At 37.7% G+C, this 13,766-nt stretch overlaps 1 protein-coding gene across 4 annotated transcripts; it reads left to right on the top strand.

Moving 5' to 3' along the window:
• Positions 1-817: 817 nt before the first annotated feature.
• On the top strand, positions 818-13,635 carry LOC142381788 (histone-binding protein RBBP7). Of its 4 annotated transcripts, none has more exons than XM_075467128.1 (12): positions 829-1,036; positions 1,715-1,859; positions 3,806-3,951; positions 5,869-6,042; positions 6,162-6,277; positions 7,577-7,737; positions 7,881-8,007; positions 8,107-8,184; positions 9,320-9,396; positions 11,086-11,143; positions 11,526-11,636; positions 12,892-13,635. In XM_075467128.1, exons 1-12 carry the CDS (start codon positions 1,021-1,023, stop codon positions 12,961-12,963), a joined length of 1,281 nt encoding a protein of 426 aa, XP_075323243.1. In that variant the 5' UTR covers positions 829-1,020; the 3' UTR covers positions 12,964-13,635. The 4 variants fall into 4 exon arrangements, with proteins under 4 accessions (XP_075323323.1, XP_075323411.1, XP_075323243.1 ...); XM_075467048.1 differs by having other exon boundaries at positions 5,866-6,042; XM_075467208.1 differs by lacking the exons at positions 11,086-11,143; positions 11,526-11,636; positions 12,892-13,635 and adding an exon at positions 9,755-10,994 and having other exon boundaries at positions 818-1,036; positions 5,866-6,042.
• Positions 13,636-13,766: the final 131 nt, after the last annotated feature.

Here is a 13,766-nt window from a genome sequence, read left to right as displayed (position 1 = left end):
TTTTTTTTTTTTGGTCCTGAGATATAGATTATTTATTTTTTTATTGTTAGTTGATACACTTTCTGTGTCTAAACTTGTATTTTTTTATTTCTTTCAAATATATGTCATGCTCATGTTTGGGATATATTTACATTTGCAGGATTTGTAATTTAGTGTAAACTGTTTTTGCTGTTTATGGAAGATACTTTTGCAAAATAAACTCAATGGAATGCAAAGTGAGGCTGTAATGCACATTCATAACCCAACTCAACTCAAAAGGCAAGTAGCCTTTACACGAACTTTTCGTGTACATCATCTCAGCTTTACTCAACATAAAATACACGTTTCACATTCAGTGTTTTTCATCTGTGTTTCTGCGCAGTCCGTGGTCAGTGATGGTTCTCCTTGATATACACACGTGTGCGCAATAAACAGTAAGTCACACTAGGCTGAATCATACTCTTCATATCATTGGCAAGCATGCCACAGGTCATTGTATTAACTGCAGGGAAATGGAGACTGTCCGTTATGTTTTGTTAGAATGCCAAGCGTACAGCATAGAAAGAGGTATTCTGCTAGAGGAGGTTAGAGAACTGGGGGAGACCAGGCTCTCTCTTGAGGGACTACTTTCCTTTTCTGTGTCCTCAGCTTGGAGAATTGTGTTTAATTTCTTAAAGACTACAGGACTTTTTGAAAGGATTTAGTTTATTTTTTATTTAGTGAATTGTTTATTCATTTGTCTATTTATTTATTTATTTATTTTAATTATTTTTTTTTATTTTGTCACTCCTTCGTCGACGCTCCACACCCGCAGTTACATAATTGTACCGTTGGTGGCGGTAATGCAACATTACGGATGCTAACCGCCAATAAATTACAACAAGAAGAAGAAGAAGAAAATAAACAGTAAGTCATTCGGCGCTGAAAAGGAAGGAACACACTTTCGCAGTGACACAACGCATAAGCGTGGGAGACATAGTGAGGAAACAGTACAGCGACTTACTTTGCTTTTGAGCATTGTGACATCGCAAAGTTTGGGGAATGGCAGATAAAGAAGGTAGATACGAAAACTTCACACCATTAATTTGGATTTCTCGTTTTTACCTTGTGCGTGCTTTGTGCACGTAGTACAGCCATCATCTGTCAGGGTGTACAGCTAGCATGACACGCTAGCTAACTAAAGTCACTATGCTCACTGGTATTAGCAAGCTTTTCCAGTAATCTTGGTAGTATATTATTAAAAGAACGTTGAAAACTACCACTTTGCTTCAGGATACAGGCAATGGAAAAATGGTTAAAAAAATGATGTTAATAAATGTTGTGCCTGTTGCTACTGCTAACATCTTCCTTAATACACTGTTCGTGAGTGTTAGCGAGCAATAAACCCTCTCTGACTCCAGGGAACATTATACAAAATAATTAGGCTAAATGCAACTCTAATGTTGCTATTTTTGTATTATGTCACAGAGTGCTGATAGAGTAACTTTGGAGCAAGTTATTAATAACATGAAGTTGTCAATGGCTTGCTATAGCCTAACTGATGTAAGCTTTCTTGTCAGATTAGCTATCCTTGAGTAATTTTACAAAATTACAAAACCCCAACTGCTTCACTATAGTAACCCGCCGACCACATAGCTAATAATAACTATGTATCTTTAATTGTGTTATTAAACATCTCGCTATCATTACTTGTACTTAAGCCTTTAACTTATACCATGCTGTTTTGCTAATAAAGTGTACGATGATGCAGTGGAAGAAAGGGTCATCAATGAGGAATACAAGATTTGGAAGAAAAACACTCCTTTTCTCTATGACCTGGTGATGACTCATGCGCTGGAGTGGCCCAGCCTTACTGTCCAGTGGCTTCCAGATGTCAGCAGGTATTTGATATTTTTCCACCACACATAGATTGAATCTCTGAAGCAATAGTACAGGTGTCTTTTTGTGAGCTAATTGTGACTTGTGGTTCAATATTGGTCTTTCATGGCCAATAAAAAAAAAAGAAGTATTTTTTTGTTCTTTGTCTGCTTAATTAAATAGAAATTATACAGCAACATTACAATTTCCTCTTGAGAACAAATAAATTGTTGTTCAGTTAATTTAAGTTAAATCAGTATTGTACATATTTTAGGTAATTGAATATTTCAACTGAATAAATGTGAAGTAATTAAAAATGTTATTTTCAAACTCTCAATTTTTTTCATGTACTAAGTTTATGTGTTATGAGAAATGAAGAAATACATTTTTAAGCATTATTAGGCATTTGCCAAAAATGATTCAGTTACAAATAAACAAAGAGCCCTCTTCTCCTACCTCCATGTCTACAGCATGATGTTGAGTGAAAGTCAGGTCTTCATTTTCAGAAAGTTGAAGATCTAACATACTTTAGTATTAGGTCCTTAACTTTCTTACATAAAACAATATCAGAAATAACTGATGAATAACTATCAAATGTAAGAAAAGCAAAGACAGAAGTGCTTTCGAATGCAATCAGACCAGTTGTTATATAGGTTGGACAGACCTGAAATACTATTTAAACCTATGGTGCAAGTTACTATTAAAAATGACTGACAGTTATTGTGTGCACCCTATTAGTTATGGATCCAGATATCCATAACAGAAAGACCATATTCTTCTTGCTAAACAACCAGCAAGGAGAGTATGGCCTTTCTTTAATCTAAGCTTCAGTGGAAACCTACTCAGTGCCTCTAATGACTACGTAAGTGAAAATAACTGGCATTTATTTGCAATGATAATTGTTTAGCTTCCCATCTTGTTTCCTGTCCAAAAACACTGCTCTAATATTAAATTATTAATAAATAATAAAGCATTCCAGCAGGGAGTGGAAGAAGCATTAAAAATGCATAAAAGAATATAAAGAGAAACAAATAAAATAATTTAAATTAATTTAAAAACAAGCAACAGTCCAGATAAGTTAAAATATATTGTGCAGATGTCATGCATAGACACATGAGAAAAGAAATGTTTTTATTTTTAATTTTTTGGGGCTTTTTATGCCTTTAATGGATAGGACAGTTGGAGAGAGACAGGAAGCAGGGGGCGAGAGAGGGGGAACACATGCAGCAAAGGGCCGTCTGGTGCGGGACTCGAACCGGGGCCAGCTGCAGCAAGGACTGTAGCCTCTGTACATGGGGCGGCTGCTTAACCCACTACGCCACCGACCGCCCCAAGAAATGTTTTTAACCTGGATTTAAAAATGTCTCCATTTGGTGAAAGTTTAATCTCCACTGGCAGTTTGTTCCACTTGTTTGCAGCATAACAGCTAAATGCTGCTTCTCCATGTTTAGTCTGGACTCTGGACTGGACCAGCTGACCTGAGTCCTTGGATCTAAGAGCTCTGCTGGCTTTATATTCTCTGAACATATCACAGATGTATTTTGGGCCTAAACCGTTCTGGGATTTGTAAACCATCAGCAGGCTTTTAAAATCTATTCTGTGACTGACTGGAAGCCAGAGTAAAGATTTTAAAGCTGCTGTGATGTGTTCAGATCTCTTAGTCCGGGTTAAAACTCTAGCAGCAGCGTTCTGGATGAGCTGCAGATGTTTAATGCTCTTTTTGGGAAGTCCAGTTAAAAGACCATTACAGTAATGGAGTCTACTGGAGATGAATGCATGGATGAGTTTCTCCTGGTCTTTTTGGGAGAGGAAACCTTTAATTCTGTTGATGTTTCTGAGATGGTAAAAAGCTGCCTTGGTGACAGCTTTGATGTGGCTGCTGAAAGTCAGATCTGAGTCTGACATTACATTATGAAGACAAACTACCTTTGATACTAAATGGAAAAACAAACTCATGTCCATGTTGTAGACCAGAGGGGAAGGACTACACTGTCCACAGACTGGTTTTGGGGACCCATACATCAGATGAACAGAACCACCTTGTAATTGCCAGCGTCCAGGTACCAAATGATGATGCCCAGTTTGATGCCTCGCACTATGACAGTGAAAAAGGAGGTAAGTACACAGACAGTCAACCTGCAACTGTACTGTGGTAGAAATAATATGACATATTGAGATGAATTAAAAGTTCTTATCTGTTGTGTATCTGTGATGTCTCGACTGTAACAGCTCTTCATGCACTCCTTGTTCATTTTGGGTTTCATGTGACTATTGTGACTTAGAAAACTTTACTGCTATCTTTGTTACTTACATAAGATCATTTTTGGACCACACTGTTATATATAGGTCACAATTAAGTTGACATTGTTTACATTATGCACCCCTTACTCAACCACATACCCATTGTGGTAATCCATCACAATTCTTATCAACTTTCTCCAACTCAGATTAACATACCCAGGTAATGTGGTCAGGGATCGAATCACTGTGTACATGTAGCCTACATCATGTACATGCTCAACTGAACTCAGATTGATTATGGCGATCCACACATGCTTCAAAGTTCCTTTTTCTTTTGCCTGTTTTGTAAAAACAGTCAAGTGTAAGAATATATCGATACAGCCAAATTCCCAGTAAAGCTGCTGTCTTTCACACAATGCTTTTGTCAGATGGCTACACACATCAGACATTGTGATTGGAACCATTATGTATTAACTTGTAGTCTCTTCAAGCGTTTCCAGACTGTCGCTCTGCTCGAATAAAATTCTGGTTTTATAACTGCAGCGTCATCTGACAAAAATCCCCATTCAAGTAACTTAAAGACAACATGTCTTTTAACCAACACCAACAGATGTGTGCACATCACTTCTGTTCTTAACTCCCTCCATTGGCTTCCTGTCCTTTATAGAATCGATTTTAAACTTTTAATGTTTGTTTTTAAAGCTCTTAACAGCCTTGCCCCATCATATTTATCTGAGCTTTTAACAGTCCGCAATCCTGCTAGAGCTCTGAGGTCAACAAATCAATTTTTGCTGGAAGTGCCCAGGTCAGAATAGAAACACTGGGGTGACCGAGCCTTTTCCGTCGCTGCCCCCAGGCTCTGGAATCCAGCTGCGTCTTATTTCCTGGGCCTCTTCAAATCTAGGCTAAAAACCTACTTATTTAGGATTGCTTTTAATACCAAGTAGTATGATGACACTGTTATCTTATTTTATCTTATTCAATTTTGTTGTATTTTATTGCTTTCATTGTTCTTTTATTGTTTTTATTTGTTTTTACTTATTCTTCTCTTTATTTATTACCTGCTGTAAAGCACTTTGGTACATCGTAATGATTGTCTGTAAAGGGCTGTATAAATAAAATACATTTACATGTATGCATTGACTTTGGCCGTTCCTACATGTATGATCTGACACAGTGAAAGTTAGAAGCTGCAGAATGTCTTGAACGTTTACTGCATCAGACATAGCTCAGTCAATGACTTGATTCCACTCCTGTGCGTGTATCCTGACATAAGGACAGTGGTCTAGTTGAACGGCACTGTCGAGCTCTAACTGTGCTCAACTCAACTGTGCTTGTAACTGAATCATGTTCATGTCGTAAGTGTACTGAAACTATGTTTTTACATTTTCCAGCAGGTATGTTGATGGGTGCCCTGCTGTGTGTGGTGAAGGTTCACTGCTCACATGGTTTCTTGCCAGAGGTAGCGTTAGTATTTTAGCATGGTCACTCAACAAATTAAAGGTACCGTATGCTTAAAAAAAACCAATACACAGAGAAGTATATATCTACTTTCATGATTGGAGTGCGGTTTGTCGTGTGCAACCAAGGCTCCACAGTATGAGATTTAATTATTAGCTAAAGTGTTTTGTCTAAACTAAAACTATTTCTTATGTTTTGTGTACGATTATAGAGAATAGTGCATCTCTAGTAAAACAGTCTAATGTGTCACAACAAACATGTTATTGTAAAGTTTTCGCTGTCCATGTCCAAGCTTGGATGTACTGTATTCTGATTGTACTGTCTTGTCAGAGTTTGGTGGATTTGGTTCAGTAAGTGGAAAAATAGAGATTGAGATCAAGATCAATCATGAGGGAGAGGTGAACCGAGCCCGTTATATGCCCCAGAATCCCTGCATTATTGCAACCAAGACTCCCACATCTGACGTCCTGGTCTTTGACTATACTAAACACCCATCAAAACCAGGTTGGATCATTTTTCCGCTACTACACTTAAATCTAAAAATAGTATCTAATTGCTCAAACCTCAGTGAATCACACTTCACGAACATTACATATTACATGTTGTACACTTGTGTGTTTCAGATCCCAGTGGGGAGTGTAACCCTGACTTGAGGCTAAAAGGCCATCAGAAAGAAGGTTATGGCCTTTCTTGGAATCCAAACCTCAGTGGAAACCTGCTCAGTGCTTCTGATGACCATGTAGGTCACTGAAACTAAATTCTTACAGGGCCTTGTCCAGAATAGGTGGTCAAAATGTTTGTTCAGACTTTTAAGAGTAAATTTATATTAATATATTATTCAAATGATATATAAGAAAACCAAACATACTGCATGAAATAGAAAGATATGCAAAGGCACACTGATCACCTTCAGATGATGCAAATTTTGGGCAAATCAGGTTGCTGAAGTTAAAACTTTTAGAATTTTAAGGAAATTAATTTGTCTAAATCTTTTTAGATGGAAAAGTCCCAAATACATTTGCTGAAAAGCACTTTTTTTTTTAAAACTTTTTTCTAAAAGATGCTACTGAAATAAGTAGAGAAGTTCTTAACTTTAATAATAATCTGGACCACTCTGTCAAAATCTTGAGAATTAAACTGAACTAAAAGTAAATAATTAGTGAAGTTTTATTTTTTACCCAGAAATGTAATAATGTGTAAAATGGAAGCATTCAACTGAAGGACACGTAAAAAGTATGGCCTCTATTTATTTATTTTTTCTACAGCTTTCTTTGTTAACCCCGGCTGGAATTTAAGCTTATGCTGCATTAGACGTCAGAAAGTGGGAAAACAAATTAAAAACAAAATACTTCTCTATTGAGATCGGAATGGTCCACATAGCTTGATTTTGTTAATGCTTGTTCCAAATATGACCTAATGCTAATTGCATGTTTCACTCAGGATATGTCTTGAACCATTTAAAGAAAAACAACATCTGGTCATCTTTTAAAAAGGATACAAAGACAGAAAAAAACTATTTAAAAAAAAAAAATAATAATAATAATAATAATTTTAATGGACCAAAAGAAAAAGCAAAGAAAATTTATAACGGACCAAAGACTTGTTCCACTGCATTGACCACCTCTTTTAGAAAGCCCATATCATGCAGGATAGTTTGTCTGAGAGTTTTTGTCTCTGTTCCATACAGATAAAAAAACATTGCCCAGTTCTGTTTTCTGAATATTTTGAAAATATCTTCAGCCTCTTGATGTTGGTGAGAAATGTCCGAACACTGTGCAAACAATCTATAGTTTGAATAGACAGACTGGGGCACCTGTGGCTCATGAGATGGAACAGTTGTCCATATTTTGGTGATTTGATCCCTTGATCTGTATAGTCTTGTGTTGAAGTGACCTATTTACAAAGGCAGAGCAAATGGGTGTAACATGCAAATTATATTTTGAATGGTTTTATTATTTGAAGTTTATCGGCTGTGCTTACAGCAGATTGTAGTTAAGGGGTACAAAAGGATAGTGTTCCTAATTTTCTTCTTCTTTAGACCATCTGTCTGTGGGACATTGGGGCTGGCCCAAAGGAAGGGAAGATAGTAGATGCAAAAACCATCTTTACAGGCCATACAGCAGTGGTGGAAGATGTTTCCTGGCATTTGCTTCACGAATCGCTCTTTGGCTCAGTTGCTGATGACCAGAAACTAATGATGTAAGTGACTGATCTTGGTTAGATTGTCTGGTTTTGTGAAAGGAACAAAATGCATCCGTCAGGTTAAAACGGTTCAAATTTCATTCTGTTTATTACCAAGTAAATGTTCCTGCTGGCTCTGACCCTCATTCATCCTCCACCAGATGGGACACTCGATCTAACAACACATCCAAAGCCAGCCACTCAGTAGATGCTCACACTGCTGAGGTCAACTGTCTGAGTTTCAACCCCTACAGCGAGTTCATTCTTGCTACTGGTTCCGCTGATAAGGTAGGGAAGAGGCCAAAATACTTGCAAAGTGTCATTTCAGCATGATAAGAATGCTTTTATCAATGTGACAAAGAAAACTACCTTCTTCATTTCTCTCAGACTGTTGCACTATGGGATCTAAGAAATCTCAAACTGAAGCTCCACTCCTTTGAGTCCCACAAAGATGAAATTTTCCAAGTAAGAACTTTTAATTACTTTCAAGCGCTGTACAAACACAATATAGATGACATGGTAATGTTAATTTGCTTATCCACCACAGCTATTTATAAAATGTCAATCTGTGGTACATAAACAGCCAGTTTCCTGACTGTAAGCAATAATAACGATAAGCTGCCATTGGATCATGAAATACAGTAATACTTATAGGGGATCCCTTCACAGATCAGATTGTGGTCAGATGTAAAATAAGACTGCATGCATTTTTCCTGCATGTAGAAAGTAGCAGAGTAGTGAAATCAAAGTTGAGAAGAGGAAGTGCACCTCGATAGCATTCACATGAAATCTAACTATGTAGTACCTTCCCACAGGGTTGTGAAGAAGTGTGGGTGATTATATTTGTGCTTTAGAACATAACGACTGTGAAACAATCTGAAAATGTTTTATTTCTTTGAACATTAGTTTTTTACAATCACAGTTCTCTCCTCCTTAAATTTGGTTGATTAATGCAGCAGGTGGCGCTCTTTCTCTCTCCCCTGCTAGCTGAAGCAGGGATGGTCAAGTTTCAATGGCGTTTTTACACACTAACAATAATTCATGTAGTACACAACATGGATTCATTTAATTGATTCTATGAGATTGTAATATTCAAATGAGCAGATTAGATTTGAGATTTTGAGAGTCTGTAATCTGTAATCCTTACATTTCTCAATCAGTAAACTTCTCAATCAACTGCAAGCCCAGTCTTGAAAGTACTGGGACTTTCAAAAGTACTACTTCCTGACCAAGGGCCGGATGCATAAAACTGTGTGTAGATTGATGAGGTAGTGCACCTGACCTCCTCAAATTTTCTCCCTATGAGTGGTAGGCCCACGTGGAGGAGGCTTCCTGAATCTTTTTCGGGCTGAGCCTGACCGAGCACCAGGACCCAAGGCTCGGCCACAAAGCTGTTTTCTACAGTGGTGTTACATCCCACCACTGTAGGTGGAACCAAAGAGCAAAAAATTGCCAAATTCTCCAAGTGTTACTTTAAATAGTGTGTACAATCAAATTTGGTGGAAACAAATACAGTATAACAAAGAAAATATTTTACAGACACTACATGCTGCAATACGTGTTTAATGACCTGCCAGTGATTAACTTTCAACTTCATCAGGTACAGTGGTCCCCTCACAATGAGACAATCCTAGCCTCCAGTGGCACTGATCGACGTCTCAACGTCTGGGATCTCAGGTAAACATTTTCTCCATACACTACATCTTTGTCTGAAACATTGATGGTTATTGTTTTCCTCAGGAGTTTTTAGCAAAACATGTTCAAGTTATTTATGTATGGCAAACTGTGTAATTCCATGCCTACTACTTTTCTGTGTAGCTATAGATATAATATTAGAGCACATACAAGCATTATCAGGAAATGTTGATATTTTGTTGTAATGAAGATGGTTGACATGATCCAACACTATTGTAGTGTTTTTGTTGTGGGAAATTACAGTACTTTTAGATTATGAAGTAATGTTAATGGCATAAATTAAAATGGACATTTGAAATGGTCCCCAATAACCTTATTTTCCCTGTTTAAAAAAAACTAGGGTTTCAAAACCATCCATCCATTTTCTATACCCGCTTAATCCAACTCAGAGTTGCGGGGGAGCTGGGGCCTATCCGAGCTGTCATTGGGTGAGAGGCAGGGTACACCCTGGACAGGTCACCAATTCATCACAGGGCCACACAGAGACAAATGAGGCAAACAACCATGCACGCTCACACTTACTCACAGGAAAATTTAGAGTCACCAATTAACCTGACATGCATGTTTTTGGGCGGTGGGAGGAGGACCCAGAGAGAACCCATGCATACACGGGGAGAACATGCAAACTCCACACAGAAAGGCCCCAGCCGGGATTCAAACTAGGAACCCTCTTGCTGTGAGGCGACGGTGCTAACCACCACACCACCGTGCAGCCCTTAGGTTTCAAAACCTCCCAGGAAAATTAGTGTACATACAAAAAAAAAGACGAATGTCAGCACATAGGCAATCTGAGCATTTTCTACTATCACTGTTCCCGTTTCACGGTTTCCTTCAGTTTTCAGGATCATAAGGTGATCAGAAAGCTATTTGTATTGCACAGTGAAAGGGGTAATCATAAAGTGCTTTACAGGAAAATAAAAGGATAACAAAAAAAAGTAGCTGTAATCTATCACGGTACATCTCAAATTAAAACAACAAAGAGCACAGACCAAAAGATGGAGATGAAACACTTTGGGCCTGGTCACACCTAGGATTACTTGTGATTGAGTCTCAGTTAACTGCTCTGTGTGTTTTGTTTTTTTGACACTTTTCTAACTTACTCACACCAAACAGTTCAGATTACAATCAAAAAAAGTGGTGGAAATGAAAAAAGGAATTCAAGCTATTGTAAAAGCCAGAGAAGGTGCAACAAGTGCTAGTGGTTCACAATATATAGGTTATATATAAAGACATATTTACAATATTTTCACTGCCAAAACATTCACGTTGCAGTTCCACAGTGATTATGGTCTTGCAAGTGCAGATCATTTACTTTAATTTGAGAGATTTCACTTGCAAATTGGGGGAAGGGTTTAGCAGTTACGGTTCTTTTAAGACTATTTCAGGGGCTTAAATGTGATTTGGTAGTTTTCAAAGAAGTTGGTCTCTGAAAAAGTGTGGGCAATTACTTTGTTTTCATTAGTTTCGCTGCTAACTGGTGGCAGTGTGATAACACGGCATTTTTTGTTTAAATTTTTTGTTTTATTTCAAAATGGTGACAGAGAGAGGGAAAATGATGAAAATGTTCACTTTCCAAAAATTTCCAGACCTAACTAAATGAACATCATGCAGAGTACAACAAAAAGCAACTGTGTCAGCTGACTCAAGATTTTCTTGGATGTTTTCTTCAAGTAAAATCGGGGAAGAGCAGTCTGCAGAGGATGCTGAAGATGGCCCACCAGAGCTCTTGGTAGGTGATGTTAATGTGTCATAATTAGTTTATTTTTTGCCGTTACTCTATTATGAAAACACAGCATAAAGTGTATCAGGATGCACCTGCCCAGATGTCAAATTATGAATATTAAAATCATTCATCGATCAACTGGTTGGTCATCGTAATTTAACATGTCCTGCCCCAAGGCTTCTTATAAAAACAAAGTTTTGAAGAAACATGAAATAAAAACTATTTGAGTGGTTGAACCTGCATAAAACTGGAATATAAGAGACTTATTTTGTGTTAACAGCCAGTTTCAAACCTCTGACCTTATACATTCGTTTGCTGGATGGTTAGGTGTCCTGCTTGTCCTCGCTCATGTCATTTGTCCTGTTTATACTTTTTTTTTTTTCATCAGTTCATCCATGGTGGCCACACAGCCAAGATCTCAGATTTTTCCTGGAACCCCAATGATCCCTGGATCATCTGCTCAGTGTCTGAGGACAATATCATGCAAGTTTGGCAAATGGTGAATATGGTTGTTGTCCAAGACACACTCAAACACTCATCCACGCTCACATTCACTTCTAGGGACAATTTAGAGTCACCAATCAACCTGACATGCATGTGTTTGGATGGTGGGAGAAAGCTGCAGTATCTGGAGAGAAACAACGCATACACTGGGAGATCATACAAACTAACCACTACACTACCGTGCTCTCCCGCTTTGTAAATAATAAATTAATATTTTATTCAAATTAGAGCATAGAAAACATTTTACTCTCTCATGAAAAATATTTGCTCATCTCGAATTTGATGGCACAAATCTGCAAAAAATTGTAGATCAATTTCAGAATAATATTTCTCAAAATAAAACTTAAGAATTTAAATATATCATAATCTGCAGTACATATCATCAAAAGACTCCAAGAATATGAGAAAATCTCTCTGGGCAAGGATCAAATATCTAAATTGAATGCCCCCTATCGTTGGGCTCTCAGCACTGTCTGTTAAATGTGTCTGGATGCACCTTCCCAGATGGCAAATTTCAGTGCCAGTGTCATCAAGAAAATTATTAATACATGAACTGGTTAGTCACACATTACTGACATTATTCTGCCATGGAAATCACTGTACGAGCTAAGGAACACTTTTAGAAATCATTAGTCTGTGAACATAGTTCACCATGTGTGAACGTGATGTCTTCTCATGGCTAAAATTAATTTAAAAAAGACTGAAGCAAAGTGGAAAACCGATCTGTGGTCTGAGGAATCAATATTTGAAATTCTTTTTGGAAGTCATTGATGCTTCGTCTTCTAGACTAAAGAACAGAGGGACCATCTAGCATGTTGTTGCAAAGTCTAAAAAAAAAACTGTATATACAGTATATACTGGCATCTGGAAAGGCACCATTAATGCTGAAAGGTATATGGTTTTAGAGCAAAATATACTTCCAGATGATGTCTTCCTCAGGAAAGGCCTTGCATATTTCAACAAGGGAACGTTAAACCACAAAAAGCTGCATCAGTTACAACAGTGCAGCTTCATAGAAGTGTCTGCACTGGCCTTCCTTCAGAATAAAGGGAGGGGAGGCAATGACTTGTGGGATATATTTAAGAACTTCCAGTGTTCTGTCAAACATTAAATTTGAAGTGTTTTAGCATCAGATGTGTGCCAGCTGTTTTTCTTTCCAAGTTACCCACATATGGTCTAGGGTGTCTGACAGAAAAGTAAATGTGCACCATTTAGTCTTGCATATTTGTGGCACCTCCCTTTTCTTCCAGGCAGAGAATATCTATAATGACGAGGAGCCTGACAACACCCCTGCATCAGAGCTGGAGGCTCAGGGATCCTAACCCAGCTCTACCAAGTCTCTACCCAGGCACAACCCCTCCTGTATTCCTGAGCCCCAGACATCCTGTGTTTTTAAAAATTAACCATTTGAGGAATCGGAGGCAGCCTGGCTGTCAGTCATTTCTAACAGACAGCTGGATATCATTATGCTTACACTCGATTTTGGCCTGGGTCCCAAAATCACTATGCAGAAGTTAAGATTAGAAATTATGTCCCTCATAGGTGATTGTATCTCTATTTTGTGATGGGCATTTGAAAATTCTATACACATCAAACATTCTGTGCACACAAAAACAGTCAATTCTACAGACCTGTTTGGAGTCAAAGGTAAAAATTTTGGCAAGGGAGCTTCAAGAGACAATTCCTTAACTTCAACATAAGATCATTTTCATGCTTTATGGAAAATGCATCTTGATTATATGATAGTCATGCTGGTCATGTCCAGGTTTTCCATTTTTTGCACTTGTGGCAAGTGTTTATTCTGTTACCTTTGAAAACACGTTCCTTGTTGCGTTTGCCTATTGTTCATAAGGATTTGACTTGTTTGAACACTGTGGGATTTAATAAGTGCACATGGACATACTTCTTTCCATTGTAAAATAATGTGAAATATGTGGTATTTGTTTTCTGCACCACAAACTGCAATAAAGCTTTTGTAACTTTTCAAAGTAAAATGTATTCATTTCTTCAAACAACCAAGTTTTTCTCAGACCGAGCATTGGCTCAACTGACTGTACAAGATGCTGCACATACAGATGAGTCCTCCCACTGATGTTTTTCTGACACTGAAAGACTGAAGAAATAA

Source organism: Odontesthes bonariensis, chromosome 1 (assembly GCF_027942865.1).
Source record: "Odontesthes bonariensis isolate fOdoBon6 chromosome 1, fOdoBon6.hap1, whole genome shotgun sequence".
Lineage (NCBI taxonomy): Eukaryota > Metazoa > Chordata > Actinopteri > Atheriniformes > Atherinopsidae > Odontesthes > Odontesthes bonariensis.
Note: the sequence above shows the minus strand (reverse complement) of the source record. Positions and strands in the feature narration are given on the sequence as shown.